The 16,899-nt window shown below is 37.1% G+C and overlaps 1 protein-coding gene and 1 long non-coding RNA gene across 2 annotated transcripts in view; one reads left to right on the top strand and one right to left on the bottom strand.

Moving 5' to 3' along the window:
- Window positions 1-4,700, bottom strand: part of ASZ1 (ankyrin repeat, SAM and basic leucine zipper domain containing 1) — a 49,093-nt gene extending 44,393 nt beyond the window's left edge. Inside the window, exons 1-3 of the mRNA XM_045793638.2 lie at window positions 4,584-4,700; window positions 4,075-4,174; window positions 2,007-2,129 (exon numbers count right to left, since the gene is read on the bottom strand). Of these exons, the coding sequence (XP_045649594.1) occupies window positions 2,007-2,129; window positions 4,075-4,174; window positions 4,584-4,700 (340 nt within the window). The remainder of the gene's footprint in view (window positions 1-2,006; window positions 2,130-4,074; window positions 4,175-4,583) is intronic.
- LOC148110360 (uncharacterized) overlaps window positions 1-16,899 on the top strand; it is a 104,288-nt gene that overhangs the window by 86,890 nt on the left and 499 nt on the right. The window lies entirely within an intron of this gene.

The following is a 16,899-nucleotide window of genomic DNA, read 5'->3' as shown; positions in this document are numbered from 1 at the left end:
ATATTTACTGTACTCTTAAAATTTTATACCTATTCCCAAATCTCTTACTCTTAGTAGATACCTTTGTATTCCTTCACCAAAAAATGAGATTAGGGATGAACTCCTTAATGTCCAAAATATATCTATCATTCATTTCTTAATTTCCCTTTTTTTTCCCCTTTCCTTTAAGAAAATAGGAAAGTGGTAAGAACATGAATGCTGTGTAGAGTTACTGCCTGGAGTTGAACAGTTTTTGGTTGATTAAAATTTGCTTTGCTGAACTGTAGTTGAAAAACAATAACTGATATTCTCTTATTTCACTTATTTCTCATTCATTTGACATTTCAGTGAAATTTTGGTTTTTATCTGAACCATCCTACTGAAAATGACCTAACTGCCATATCCATTGGTTTCTTTTTTGGTCCTCTTCTACTGGATCTCTCTGAGCTCAGTCTGTTTCCTAAAAACTTCTCCCCTTGGCCCCTAGGGCACCAGCAGAAATCACAGATTAAAAAAACAAAAACCCTTTTCAGGTAAGAATTGGGGAATTTAAAACAGGTCATGGCAACTAAGGTTTACATTAGTGGTTTAATGTTGATCAAGCATAAAGATTCTAGTCCCAGTTCTGCTACTGATAAACTGTGACTCCAGTGATACCTTAATATCTCAGTAGACCTAGTTTATAGGTAGGAAGCTGCCCTCTTTACCTGATGGGGCTATTGTTGAATACATAATAGAATTTATGTGAACATGCTGAGAAAAATATAAACTGTTTTATAATTGTAAGTATTCCTCTGATTACAAAAAGCAGAGAAAGAAAACTAATTTTTTTAGTTTATTTTTTTAAAGTTTTTACTTAAATTCCAATTGGTTAACATACAGTGCTATATTAGTTTCAGGTGTATAATACAGTGATTCAACACTTCCACAAAATACCCGGTGCTTATGACAAGTGCAATCCTTAATCCCCATTCCCTATTTCACCCATCCCCATATCCATCTCTCCTCTGGTAACCACCAGTTTGTTCTTTATAGTTAAGAAAACTATTAGTTTTTTTGAGAATATTTTTTATACTTTCAGAAATCTCATTCCTAAGTCCAGCTTTCACTGGGTGATATTTTAAAATGACATAATAAAAAGAAAAACCTATCACAGAACCAGATTAAACATAAAACTATTGATAAGATGGGAAGTTATATAAAACACACAGATGAGAAAACAGAAATGGTTTTATAAACATCTAATGTAGGTACAAAGTAAATGTGAAAATTAATTCTAAAGTGAAATCAAAATCTGAATTATGAAATGAATTTAATTGCCTATTGGAAACATGTTAAAAATAAGTAAGCAATAATTCAATATAATAATTAAACTCGATTTGGACATATACTCTTATGTTTCAGAAGCATCCAAAGCAGTATGAAGTAGAAATAATCTAATAACAAAGAAACATATAAATTTAATAAGCTATCTTTGAAACAACCTTAGGTGATATAATTCAGAGTTGAGTTTTAAATTTTAAAGACTAATTTTCAAGTAATTTTTGACAAAATTATCAGCTGTTTTCTTTCAATGCATTTTTCCTTTAAAAAATAACCAAACCCTCTAGCATAGAAATTAAAGGTATATAATAACATAAGCAGTTACTAAGGTAACATACATGGAATCTACCTTCCTGGTAAGAGAGTTTTTCCAAAAAAAACCCAAAAACCTATGGTTTTTAAGTTGATTTCGTATCTTAATTACATAATATAACTAATAGGTTTGTTTTTTAAACTGCTTTAATTTTTGTCACTTTGCATAATAGCTGCTTGGGAATCAAGAAAATCACAGTAAACATAATCAGTTGGGTTACCTCAACATCTTACCTTGTTTTCAAGGACAAAGGTTTATTGTAAAGCGTATATATAAAAACAGAACATGGAAAGTGTACATCACCACCCCTAAACAGATTATAATTAGGCTTGTAAACAGAGATACATAGAAAGTAAATACTCACATATTTTAAATGTTTAAAACATCTTACCCTTATCAAAGCTTGCATTAGCACCTCTGTCCAAAAGGACACGAACCAGCTCTACATTGGAAACACTAGCAGCATACATAAGAGGAGTCCATCCATACCGAAAGCTGGAATCCACACTAATGCCTGTCAATATAAAAAGCAAGCTTTTAACAGCCTCCCCCACCAGAAGAAAAATCACTGCCACTTTTATATGCTGAAAGTACTGTGCACAGTAACATATTCCATGCAATTTATAACAAAAAGGAATTTCTTGGTAATAATGGCCTAAGTTTAAAAGGATCCACACAGTAAATGATTGTAGTTCAAAAACATTCAAAGTAACACTATATGGTTATGTACATACATATGTACATACATGTCTAATAAGCATATAAGGACATGCACAGGAATGATAAATATCAACTACAGCAGAGTGGTATCTCCAGGGCTAAGGAGAGAAACTGCTATACCTTTTAGAATATCTGAAATATTTAGTAATTTTAAGAGAACTAAACATATTAAAAGAATAACAAAAACTGGAGACATCTTTGAAGTGTTAGAAGTGGCTGACTCAAAGGAAACTTTCATTTTTTTATCAAACTTCTCAACTGGTGCAGAAATATGTATCAAAACCAAGAATAACTTTGGAAGGCAAAAAACTAAAAATATTTTTTGAAGTGTGAAATAATGACATCTGGAAGGAAACTAGGAAATGCTAAATTAAGAGTTACCTGTGGAAGTAAGACATCAGGGGTACCGGGAGAGAAAGTGGGAACAAAGGTATCTTTTACTTATACCTATATATTTATTATTGGTTTTCAAAAATTAATTTTTTGAATGTTTGTAATTAAAAACAAAATTTTAAAAGGTTGACTAAATATCTACTTTACCAGTAGGTCTTTTCAAGTCCAAATCTTTCAGGAGCCTCCATCATTTCACCACACCTAGTCCTACTACTTGAGTCCTACAACTCAGGCGCCAAGGCAAATTATCTTTTCTAAAACAAATTTCTAACTATTCCATCCAATCCAGCACTATGCACACTCCTGCAAGTGTTCATATTAGGTATTGAGCCTGTTTCAATTATTCAAATTTTATTTAGTTTCATTCTTCAATTACAAACTCAAGTTCCATTGTCCACAGTCACACAAATCCTTCTTTTTTGTTACAACAGCTAATATTTACGTAGCAACTGTATGTTTTAGATCTTTATGTGTGTTTTCATTTTAATATACCCCCAAACCCTTTGATATTATGCATCCCCATTTTAAAAAGGGGGAAATTGAAGTTTAGGAAGGTTTAGTAACTTGGTCAAGATTACAGAGCCATCAGGTGGCAGGGTTAGTAATCAAACCCAGAAATGTACTGTTTCCAAAATGATTCCTTTTCCACTAAACCATGCAATGTCTCTAGCATACAAGAAAAACATTTTGCTATAAACAATCTCATTTATCTGTATGTGTGAATGTTTGGATTTACAAGTAGATAGTAAATGCCTGTTACTCCTTTGGATAATTTCAACCATTATTATCAACAACTCATACTCCTACGTCAGGTAATTTAAAAAATTAATATTTAATTTGATCACAGAAAAATGTTACAGGACCCTGGACATAATTATGATGTTTTACATAAACAAACTGATGCTCTAGAAGTTTAAATGACTTTCCTAAGGAACCACAATGAGTAAGCAATAAAGCTGGAACAGATATCCACATATTGTGATTACACAGACACCTAGCACAAGGAAAGAACATAACTAGAAACAATTTTGGAGAAACATGTAATAATATTATAGACAGTAAATGCTAAGAAAAAATGTCTAAGAGTTACTGGAGAGGATAGGATTAATCAGAACAGGCTTCTTGAAGGAGGTAGAAGAACTGATGGAAGCAACAGGCTGGCATTCCAAATTTGAGGGTAGAAGAAAATAAGGCAAAGAGAATCCAGTCAAGTAAGATATAGAGAGCACTTAATATATTAACATTCATTGTGCTTACACTAGAAAAGCAACTCAAACCTTTTAAAATAAGGAACCCTTGTAAATGTAGACAACTGTGTTAGGTTGAAACTATCCCTTATCTCTCACCAGAATCTAGGAGCTCCTTGACCAATGAAATATCTCCTGTGGTCAATGCTTTTTTAAATGTTTCATTCTTTTCTTCAGGGAGTAATGGCCCTTTTAATTTCTAAAAAAGGATAAAGTTAAAGAAAATTGTTATACATATTTTCATTTCCACTACATCAGAAAACAATGATTGGTTTCAGGTACATCTTTTTGGCTGCGCGCGGGGCGGGGGGGGGGGGGCTAGGGAGTGCAACATACAAAGTTCGTAAGGAATTCATGTCTAAAATTATCTTTAAATGGAATGGGTAATGCTATGGGTCCAAACCCAAACCAAGAGCTACATCGACGACCGCACATTTTATGGAATGCACAGTAGGGAACAGAAAAACTCAGGATTTGTTGGGAGTCTAGACGCTTGTATTTCCACTAGGGAAACACAGGAAAGCAAGTAAGAGGTTTCACGAAGTCAGGCCTTCAAGAGCCAGGGGGTGCTGATCCAGGTGTGGTCAAGAAAAGGCCTCCTGGACTACCTGAACCGTCCGGTCGAGATAACCAATCTCCCAGCCGTCATCCTCGCTCTCGCTACTCTCGCCTCCACCAGCCACTGCCAAGCCGCGTAGCGCACCAGCCGCCATGCCCGCCGACATCTCCCTAAGCACACTACACCGCCCGCCAGCTCCCCTGGCGCCTGCGCACTGGGGGAGCACGCAGGGTTGCGCGGGAAGGTGCGCATGCTGGCGCCGAGGCCTTGAGCTCTCAGGCGCAGGCGCGTGGGCATGCGTAGTGGCCCTCACCTGCCCTCTATCGGCAACCAGCCTTGCGGTCTAGGTAGGTGCAATGCTGCCTAACGTGGTAGGGTCTGTGGGCCTGAAGCAGCTGAGAAGACTCGGGGGTCACGCTTCTAGCCAGTGCTTCCAATTCATTTCCGGGACTTACTCTTCATTCTTTTTACGGTATTTGTTTGATGAAGTTCTTGATCTTCAAGGAACGCCCTACTTTCGGTGAGCATAATAGGGATTAAAATGCCAAGTAAGACTAGGCTTTCTCCCTCATCCCCTTCATCCCCTCATCCCCCTCATCCATGAGGATGAAGAAGAAAGCCTGTTAAACATGCGACCCCTGGAAGAGGGACAACTCTTGGCCAGAATACAGATGGGAGCACTATCCTTACATTCAAAAAAAGCTGTCAGACAAATGAGAGCTGACAAAGGAGCCAAGAGAAAATGCCATTCCACAGGAAGAATTCTTCCTTTAAATTTCATGTGACCTCAGATCTCAGCTTAGATTTGGAAACTTCAAGCCACCAAAACACCTTCCCAGCTAGACACTGGGTGCCCTAAAGGAAAAAGTCAGTCAACAAAGGGGGAGTTGGGGAGAGAGTGGATCAAAGTGCTAGGAAGAAGAAATGATTTAAACTTTCAGAGAGTAAGTAAATAATACAAACAACTCCAGGTGAAAGCAGCCCAACCTCAAACTGGCTTTCTGCATCTAACTTCTGGATGAAATGGTAACACATTAATTATCTTTGCCACAGAAAAGTGGATCCATCAAGGAATAAGGCACGTTTGTGTTCCTTGAGATGATTGTTTTAAAAGATTTTATTTATTTGTTTGACAGAGAAGTTGGGAAGCACAAGCAGGGTGAGCAGCAGGCAGAGGGAGAGGGAGAAGCAGGCTCCCCTCCGAGCAGGGAGCCCCACGCGGGCTCTATCCTAGGACCTTTGGATCATGACCTGAGCCACCCAGGCACCTCCGTCAAGATAATTTAAAAGGAAAATCATACCCCATTCTTTAAAAGTTTTTGTAATACTTTTTTTTTTCCTTAAAGAATTTCCAGTGTAAGATTTTGAAATTATTTCCTTCAGACACTTTCACAGATAAGTATTTTTAAGTAGTTTGGTTATTTTAGGACCCACCTGTGTTTTCTAAATGCGTTCCTTCAGTAAGTGTTATGGATCGTTGCATACAACCAGGTGCAACTAGGTTTGGGGAGACAACATCAAAGATAAACCAAGCTGCCTCAGGAGTTCACATTTTAACCAGGAAAGACAATAAGCAAGTAAACAAATAAATAAGGCTATTGCAAATTAGAGGTGCCACAAAGTAGATAAGTGTGCTGGGTTTCTGGAATCAAACCACTTAGGTTTCCCAGCCAAACCACTTACTGCCATTAGCTGTGTGCCCTCGAGCAATTTAGCCTCTTTCTTCTGCTTCACTTTCCTAATCTGTAAAACGGAAATAATGATAGTATCCACCATATAGCGTTGTTTGAATAAAGTAAATAAAGTAATGGGCTCGGCATAGGGTTAGTCTCAATGTAAGAGGTAAATAAATTGTAGCTACTATTATTATTATTACTATTTTAAATAAGGTAGTTAGACCAGAGTAGAATTCTGAATGACAAGAAGCCAGCCATAAAAAGTAGGAGAGCAGAGCTTTCCTGGCAGAGGAAATGGCTAGTACCAAGGTCTGAAGGCAGGAAAAAGCTTGCACCCAGTCCTGAGACTAAAGTAGGCAAGTGAGACTTCTTTAAGCAGGTGACGTCAAAGGCAACCACACTGTTTTGCATCACAAGCAAAATTTAAGGCAGCACTTCCTTCAAGAAGGACCTTGCAATTCTTATATTTTGCATCTGGGCATCTTACTTATTTCATCCTTGCCCTGCTTGGACCAGAAAGGAAGCCTGAGGTTGGACCATCATGAAGGAAGGGGTATGTAATGAGAGGACGTTATGGAACTTAAGTAGTTTGGATTTTACTTTAAGAACAATATAACATTAACTATTTTTCAACTAATGAAAGACATTCTGGTGTGTGTGTGTATTGGAAGACACTCAAACTCTTTCATAAAGAAGATTTTGGTCTAAGTGTTTGGCTAATTAGTGGTACCATTTACTAAGATGGGGGAAGACCAGAGGATAAACTTGAAGATGAAATGAGCATCTCAAAATTAATGTATTCAAAATGAAACTCTGAAGTGTAGCTGTCAAGTGGGTAGTTGGGTGTTCATGTAAGGAGCTCAGGAGAAAGACTGGTCTTAGAGATATAAATTTGGGAATTATACCCATATTGTTATTGTATACACATATTGATTACACACAACAATCAATACAAATATTGATTATTAAAAGTTGGGAATTTACCCAGCAAGATTTTTTTTTTGTAAATATACATGCTTTGGATTGAATGTTTGTGTTTCCTTTCCCCCAAAATTCATATATTGAAACCTAATCCCTAAAATGATGGTATTTGGAGGTGGGGCCTTTGGGAGGTGATTAGGTCATGAGGGCAGAATTTCATGAATGGGATTAATGCCCTTATAAAAGAGACCCCAGGAGCTCCCTTGCCCCTCCCACCACGTGAGGGCACAACCAGATGCTCTATGAACCTGGAAGTGAGCTCTCACCAGACACTGAATCTGTCAGTATCTTGATTTTGGACTTCCCAGCCTCCAGAATGGTGAGAAATAAATTTCTCTTATTTATAAGTCATCCAGTCTGTGGTATTCTGTTACAACAGCCCAAACAGACCATGACAATAGATAAGATAGTTCCAGAATTTATGTGGAAAGGCAAAGGAACTAGATAGCTGAAACAATTGTGTGAAAGAGGAATTAAAGTAAGAGGAATTTCTCAACTTGATTTTAAGTCTTACTGTGTAGTTACAGTAATCAGGACTGTGTGGTATTGGAGAAGGGATAGACACGTAGATCAGTGGAACAGAACAGAGAAGCTAGAAATAGACCCACACAAGTAAGACCAAATGATTTTTGACTAAGGTACAAGAAGAATTCAGTGGAGCTTCCTTAACATTTTCAACAAATGATGCTGGATCAACTGAATATCCATAGGTTAAAAAAAAATGAATCTATCTAACCTTCATGTCTTCTATTAAAATTAACTCAAAATGGATCATGAACACAAATGTTCATAGCAGCATTATTTCTTTTAGCCAAAAAAGTGGAAACAACTCAAATGTCCATCAACTGATGCGTGGATAAACAAAATGTGATATCCATACCATATATATTAGTTTCCTAGAACTACAATAACAAATTACCGTAAGCTGGGTGGCTTATAACAACAGGAATTTATTTTGTCACCATTCTGGAGGCTGGAAGTCTAAAATCAAGGTGTCACCGTCAACCATGCTTTCTCTGATGATTCTAGGAGAGGATCCTTCCTCACCTCTTCATAACTACTGGTGGTTGCTGGCAATCTTTGGTTTTCCTTGGCTCCTGGATGCATCTCTTTAATTTTTTCCTCTATATTTACAAAGCATTCTTCTCTGTGTGTCTGTGTCTCTGCATGCCTGTGTTGTCTAAATTTTTTTCTTCTTGTAAGTCATATTGGATTTAGGGCTCTCTCAGTTCAGTATGACCTCATCTTAACTTGATTACATCTACAAAGTTCCTATTTCCAAGGAAGATCACATTCACAGGTTCTGAGGGGCCATAAATTTGGGGAGGGCACTATTTAATCTAGTATACTATACATATCACTTAGCATAATGTTTTCCAGATCTACACTGTCGCATGTTCTAATCTTCATTTCCTTTTTATGTTGAATAATATGTGGTATTGATTTCAGAAGGTGATTTCAGAAGGTGGCAGGATCCATTGGAAGGTTACTGTACTTGTGGGGGCACCTAGGTGGCACAGTCGGTTAAGCATCTGACTCTTGGCTTTGGCTCAGGTCATGATCTCGGGGTTGCGGGATCCAGCCCTGTTTCAGGCTCTGTGCTCAGTGCAGAGTCTGCGTGAGATTCCTCTCCCTCTCCCTCTGCTCCCCCTCCCCACACACGCTCTCTTTCTCTAAAATAATTAAATAAATAAATCTTTAAAAAGAGAAAGAAGGTTACTCTAATTGTGAACTGGAGAAGGAAAAGGAAAAGTGGAGAGGAGACGATGTATTCAAAATTTATTGTGAATTAGAATCAATAGGAATCAGGGACTGTATATGAGGATGAGAGGGAGAGAGAAGTCAAAGCTGATGTGGTAAGAAATCAGGAAGAAGAAAATGTTTTGAGGAAACAGAGGTAGATTTTGTTCTGCACAGAGACAGTTGAAAATGCCTGAGGAATATCCATGTCCAGGTAAGGTCAGGAGCTCCCTGGAGAGGCCTGGACTATCAGTTCAGCCTTAGAAGTCATCTTCCTAAGAGGTAATAATGGACGTATTAGAGTGATGATATTGTCACGGGAGAAGGGATAGAATGAGATGATGAAAGGGCCAGGAATATATCCCTAGGGAATGACTGTTCTTTTAGGAAGCCACCAAGAAAAGGAAGCAACAAAGGGGACTAAGAAATAGTAATCTTAGAAGCACAAGACTAGGAAGAAATCAATGTCTCAAAAATCTTACATTGAATTGTAGTGTAAAGATGTAACAATAATAGCAATAATGATAATAAATTCATTTTATTGTACTTCCTATATGCCAGTCATTGTTCTAAGGTCTTTACTTATACAAAGTCCCATTAATACTCTCACTGCCCTACTGAGGTACATACTACCTCAATTTTACAGAAGGGAAAATGGAGGCACAAAGAGGCAAAGTCGCCTTCTCAAGGTCATCTACCTGGCAGGGCTGGGATTCTAACTCAGGAAACAGCTCTGCTGTCCATGCTTTTAGTCATTAATTACTATCTAATACTGATGTAGCACTTTCTGCCCTGACACTCATCTAAGCATTTTCATCCATTAATTCGCATAATCCTCACTGTAACTTTTTGAGGTATGTGCTATTTTAAATATGTCTATTTTATAGTTGAGGAAACTGAAGTACAGAAAGTTTATATAAACTGCCCAAGATCATGCAGCCGCTAAGTGGGACGGTCAGAATTCACAACAGGCTCTCTGGCTCCAGAGTGGGAAAGTGAAGCCCACCAAAGCACTCTCTTCTTGAGGGGTGGGGATGGGATACGCATTTCGCCAGTGGGTTTTCACTTTCACACTGTAGCTCTCCTTTCCCAAGCTGATTTCATCTGACTAATAAATCAGACTCGGAATAAATGTTGACTCATTTACAGGTTAATCACAGGCTCATTCCTGGACAGATAAGAAATCGGTGATTTAGTTTTGTCTGAAGTGATTTGGGAATTCCCCCAGGGTGACTTCCTGGAGTGGGTCAGAAAGCCACCTACCCATTGTTAATGACTTCAGTGTTCTGCTTGGTTCAATGATGACAGGAGACTGGTAAAACAAAGGGGGCAAGAAACCAGCTGGATCCGAGAAATAAAAGTTACTCAAATTTAGGTTCTCCTTAGTTCCTGGGCATTTTTAGTTTTCTGTTGTTTAACTTTTAAGCTTTGACTCAGACATGAGTGATGATTAGCTAATACAATTCATTATACCATTACACATGATGATGCTGTATTTTTGTGAAGAACTTGTTTTAAATTTAATGTTATCACATTTTTTTTTTTATAATTCTTGCTTATTTTCTATGGTGATGTGTGTGGTATCACTTTCAATAATTTGAAAATATTCTGTTGGGATCCCTAATTCTTAATCTTGTCTGTGATCCAGTTGGGTTAACTGCCCCTTTTAGGGATAACTTTGGAGGCATAAAAATGGCAAATACATTTTTTTCATTATTAAAATTCATGTTTCATTATTAAAATTCACAAGACAGCCAAGGGGAGAGATAGGCAATATTTAAAAATAATTATATGGTATTAATTGATTCCATAAGTATGTACGGGGCTCCCACTATATTTTCTAGGCATAGAGAATGAAGTTGCAAGGAAGACAGGCTAAATCCTTCATCTCCGAATGTTTAGAGTGTAGTAAGAGAAACAAACAAATATATAAGTGAATATTAGGTAATGATAAGGTCTATGAAGAAAAATTAACCAGGTGAAGGGGATAGAGAGTAATGGAGGCAACTGGGAATTTAAAATCTGGATTTCAGGGAAGACCTCTCTGAAGTGTCTTCTTAGTGTGATAGGAAGTTACAGAGATTTGATTTTCCATTTTTTTTAAAGATGTATTTATTTATTTATTTGAGAGAGAGTGAGGAAGCAGAGGGAGGGGCAGAGGGAGAGAATCTTTTCAAGTAGATGCCGCACTGAGCTCAGAGCCTGACGCGGGGCTCAGTCCTACGACCCATGAGATTATGACCTGAGCCAAAACCAAGAGTCAGACCTTAACTGACTGAATCACCCAGCTTCCCCTTGATTTTCCATTTTAAAAAGTTATTCTGGCTACAAGGACAAAAGTAAGTAGGAGGACAAGAATAGAATCAGGAATACCAGTTACAAGTCTGTTACAACATTTTAGGTCCTCAACCCTATCTGTACATAGAATCACTCTGGAGGTGATTCTAGCCAGACTTCATATAAATCACAATTATGTACGAATCTCTGGGAGTAGGGTCCAGGAGTTGATGTTTCTTAATGTTCCTCTGGTGATTTTAATATGTAGCCAGGGTTGGAAAAAGTGGAAAAAAGATGTCAGGGCTTGGATCTAGAGCAGCTATCTATATCCAGTAGGAAAATATAAAAAATTAGAATGTTTAAGTTAAGCTATTAAAACAGGAATGGATCTTTATTTGGATCTATTTTCTTCCTTAAGAAATATGATTAGATCAAAGAACAAAACATATCCTTAAAGACGAAAATAATCATCAGGTAATGATGAAAATGGGTATTGGTTAACAAGCATTAACCAATATAATACAAAGAAGTAATGGTTAATGAAAATGTTTGTTTATATCATGTTTATTTCTTCAAATATTCTGATATTATCCCAGATTTGAAAATGATTGTAGTAGAATATGGGAGGCTGGATCTAGAGAAGTTATATTTGTAGGTGGCTAGATGTCACATAGAGAGTATGTATGTTTTGTGGAGACAGTAGGGAGATGGAAAGTGAGCTGAAAAAGAAAGACAGGGTCAGGATTGGTCTCCAAATTTAATCCTGAAAAGCTGAGTGAGTGATGATTGAATTTACTGTAATGGGAGCAAATTGGTGGAAAAGCAGGGATATACGTGTCTGTGTGTGTGTAGGTGTGGGTGGCTATTGAAATAAAAAAGTATCACTTTGTACTTCATAATGTAGAGAGTGCTAATCAACTCTAAAACGGGGTGTTAAGTAGAGAGTTAGATAGAGGTTCACAACTGAATTATCAGTTTCCTGAAATAATTGTCTTCAATTTTGTATCTATTTCTTATTTATATTAACTAGGAAATTTACTCTATTATTTACTTCACTTGTAAAGGCAGCCTTTGTACATTTAAAATTTTTTCCATGTAATTTTACTTTTTTCTTCCTTGATTTTTAATGTATACTCATAAAGCTACTGCATCGCAGATAACCATTGTGTAAGAGAGTGCCTTATGAGTATGGTAACCCTTACTTCCAACAAAATATTATGAACGTAGACTTCTGCGAAATCGTAGAAGTCATAAATGCCTGAATATTTTTGCATTGAAAACACTGCAGAAAATTACTAGTTTTTAAAAAGGAATTAAAAGGTAGCTAGCTAATTATAAAATTCTGGAGCGACTTTTCCAAAACTTACTTAACTAAAGGGCATCTTTAAATTCATAACATATTGATGAACAGTAAGAGGAGCTCAACAAATATAATGGGTTCTTGAATTTAAATAGCAGAAAGTGGGCTTTTAGATTAATTGCTACAAGAAACAATCAAATTAATCATGTATTTAAAATGCAATGAATTTTAAACAATATTACAGGTCTGTATTGAAACTGTAAGACAGGATACACAAACCAGACAAATACATATCACGAATTAATGAATATCAAGTGGGTGATATACAACATGTGATTAACTGCAAAATAAAACTTATAGCTAAAATATTGAACATTTATCATGGCTAAGAACTATGCCAAGCATTTTATATGTGTTAATTCTGTATCAGTTAGGAATACTTCCTCCCCCCGCCCCCGGTTGGGAATACTTTTAGCTACAAGTGACTGTATTTAATATCAGTCATTTAAAAACACGCGGTTTGTTTTTCTCCTGTTAAAAGGAGTCTGGCAACTGGCATTGGTTCGGTGGCAGTGGTATCTGGCAGCATTTACCCCATTCTTTTGGCCTTGTCATCGTAGTTGTAAGATATCTCTCTCAGCTCCAAGCAGTGTGTTTGTGTTGAAAGCCAGAGAATGGAAGGAAAAGATGGTCCCAGTCACATCCGTCCTCTTTTATCAGGGAAGACAAAGCCTTCCAAAAGCTGCGACAGATTTCTGCTTTTGTTTCCTCTGCTGACACTGTTACCTAGGATCCCAAGTTGCAAGGGAGATTGAGAAATCAAGTATTACACTTTTTCAGGCTTTGTAGTGGAGCAGGAGAAGGGAAAAGAAGGTTGAGGAAGGGTGTTGGGTTAAGCAGACAACAGTGACTTTCACAAATCCATGTCATCTTCATACAAACCCTACCAAATTGCTACTGTTATTTATTGCCATTTTACAAATGGGGAACTAAGATGTAGAGAAGTTATGAAACTTGACCACGGTCCAATAACTAAGAAATGATTGAACCAGGAATCAACTCAGGTGGTCTGCCTCCAGAGTTAACACTCTTCTCAGCCACCTCTCTAGGTTGTGGAAATAAAGCCTTACATGATACCACATTGTACCTTCTTGTGTGAATGCTCTCTCATATAATGTCCTGACATGCTCATGAATGCCATGTTGTTTTTTTTATAACAGGCAAAGTATTACCTAAAATCAAATAAATGTTTGCTATTGCAGTTTTATTTTCTTATCTGACCAATAATAATAAACACCATAGTTAAATTTGTAAAGACTCTATTTCAAAGAATTCTACACATTTTCATGCATATTTTCATACCTGTGATTTCTTCATAAATCCTGTAAGAAAAAGACAGAGGTAGGTATGACCGTTTGCATTTGATAATCGGGAATACTAGATCAAAGTTGTGTCAAAGAGATCAGAGACTTAAACTCAGATCTACGTAGAGCCAGGGCATTCTTCATTAGACACTTGCAAGTATAGATGTTTTTACTTTAGGACAATATTTAAATAAATTTACAGAAGAACGGGAACCAGTGTTATATTAAAAATTTTCCTACCTAGGCAAAGCCTAAAAACTTTAAAATTGAGCATTTAAGGGGCACCTGGGTGGCTCAGTTGGTTAAGTGCCTGCCTTCGGCTCAGGTCATGATCTCAGGGTCACATCAGACCTCCCTGCTTAGTGAGGAGTCTGCTTCTCCCTCTGCTGCTCCCCTCTCAACTCGTGCTCTCTCTCTCTCAAATAAACAAGTAAAATCCAAAAGATAATGGAGCATTTAAATATATCTTCATTTCCTTTCTTAACAATGGGCTCTGAGGTACCATATTTTATAAGAGCTAATTCCATTGGTTGCTTGAAATTTTGACACATTTTTATGGCTCTATTTATATAAACTATTACCCCAAGTAATCGTAAATTTCCTGCAGGAAATGAATTGTACACTTTTTTATTATTGCTTGAAAGAAATTAAAGACTCATTGGTATCACTTATATCAAATATTCTTTCGGTTGGAGTTAATCTTTTGTTTCTTGTAATCAAATTAGTTTTCTTCCTTACTAATTTTTTCCTGTTCTAATAGGCAAAATTGATTTTTTAAATTTTTACAGAGTTTTGTAAATAAAATAGATCATTATTTCCCTTTAGTAGACTTCTTGTTTGCATACTACCATGTCAAATAGCTTTCCTTTTTCAGTGTTGCGAGTTTATGGAAGATGTCAATTTAACTCTAGAAAATGGATTTATGCAGTCATTGTTGCTATAGAATGCACATGAAACAGTTGCTGTGAACTTGCAGAAAATGACCTCTGGCACGTATCATTTTTATTTAAAAAAAAACATATTTATTTTTATGTGTACAGTAACTAAAGCTAACTATAACTTGTGTGTCTTGGCTTAAAGCTGTGTTTGGAATTGTTACATTAACAAAGACCAGTAGTGTACATGGAATTTTTTTGGCCTCCAAGAAAAATTTCAGAAATGTACCTCTCACAATTTGTTATTTGGAGAACAAACAGATCTCCAAATGGGGGCTATTTGAATGGTATTTATTATATTTTGGGAGAGAGAGGCAGCTGTCTTCTTGCTCTGACCTGGCTTAATGGCCATTGTTTTCCTTATGTTCTTATAAGTGTCCAGATTGTATAGTATCCAGATTGACCAGGCCTATATGAGTTATTAATATGTAATGAGCTAAGGAATAGATCTTCTAAAGCTCCACGGTTTTATGCTGAGTATTATCAGCAAGATAAGTGGAAAGCAACAACACAAAGAAGAAAAAGCATATTTAAGGTGGAAATGGAATTACTATTGAGCACCTACAACATGTGGGGTCTTCTTTATGCTCTTTTATTTAAGTCAGGAAATCACCCTGAGAATTATGTGTCAGCCCCATTGTGCTTGAGAAAACTGAGGCTAAGAAGTTTAATACCTTGATTAGGGCCACTAAGTCTGAGGCTTGGATTTGAACCTAGTCTCTTTTGTTCCACATTTGTGCAAATATTGCCTGACACCAAGATAGGCTTTGAGAGGGGTACCTGGCTGGCTCACTGGATAGATCATGTGGCTCTGGATCTTGGGTCGTCAAGACCCACATTGGGTATAGAGCTTTAAAAAAAAGGCTTTGAGAAACACAAAGAAGGAGTATTTCATATTATACTGCAAATGTATTTACTATAAAATATCATCTGCCAGATATAGTCATTTTATCAAATTCTCCATTTTTAGGAAGGAAAGGTGAACTATTACTTGCTGGGCAAAGGTACACATAAAAGCCCTGTTTAATGCATTTATGTTTCGATGGGAGTTGCCTAAAAGTAGGACAGCAGCACCCACTCTTTAGTATGATGAAGAATGTGATAGAGGGACACATGTGGACCAGGGGAGCATGGAGGTGGAAAGGCTAAGGAGAAAAATATGCTAGTTGTAGGAAAATCCCAAGAATGTCACAGACTTGGTAGGAGTTAGCAGCAGGGGATGGGAGAGAGGGTAGTGCATTTAATCCAGCAGGCAAAACACAACAAAAGGCTAGTGCGGGCAAAAGTTGATACTCAACAACAGAACAACAGAATAGCTGTGGCTTCTAATCTTCTAATGGGGAGCAGGAGCCAGGCCACGTAAGAGAGAGGATGAGCAACAACCCTGCAGCGTCCTTCCACTTTTAATCCCCAGCTGCACAAGTCGCAGCTGCTTCTCGTCACTCTCGGGACCTCATTTTGTAACACTCTTCCCCTTGCGTATTCCTCTCCTTGTTTTCCCTTAAACACACCAGATTTTCTGCTGACTGTTCTTTTCTGTAGCTGTTCCTTCTGTCTGAAATGCTCCCCCTAAGACATCCACTAAACCACTAAAATAATCCTTTCACCTCCTTTATGTCTTTGCTCAAATCTTACCCTCTTCTGAAGGCTTATCATGACCACCCTATATATTTTGATATATAATGATTTGATACATGTATATATTAAGAAATGATAACCATGATAAGTTTAGTTAACATGCATAACAACACAGTTATAAATTTTTTTCTTGTGATGAGAACTTTGAAGATCTACTATTTTTTAGCAACTTTCAGATATATAATATAGCATTGTTAACTATAGTCACCATGCTGTACGTTACCTGACCACTTTAATACTTCAGCCTGCTCCTTCATGCCTTACTCTATTCTCTATGTTCTAATTCCATAGCATTTACCTCTGTCTAACATAACTGCAGGGTATTATTTGTTTATTTATTATGTTTATCCCCTGCTAGGGTATACGCTATAGCAGACATCTGCTTTATTCCTGATGTATCTTATGACCCTAGAATAGTGCTCCAGGCGAGCCACCTGAACGTGATGCCAATCAC

The sequence above is a fragment of the Ursus americanus genome, chromosome 3 (assembly GCF_024610735.1).
Source record: "Ursus americanus isolate L20-20 chromosome 3, mUrsAme1.1.p, whole genome shotgun sequence".
NCBI lineage: Eukaryota > Metazoa > Chordata > Mammalia > Carnivora > Ursidae > Ursus > Ursus americanus.
Note: the sequence above shows the minus strand (reverse complement) of the source record. Positions and strands in the feature narration are given on the sequence as shown.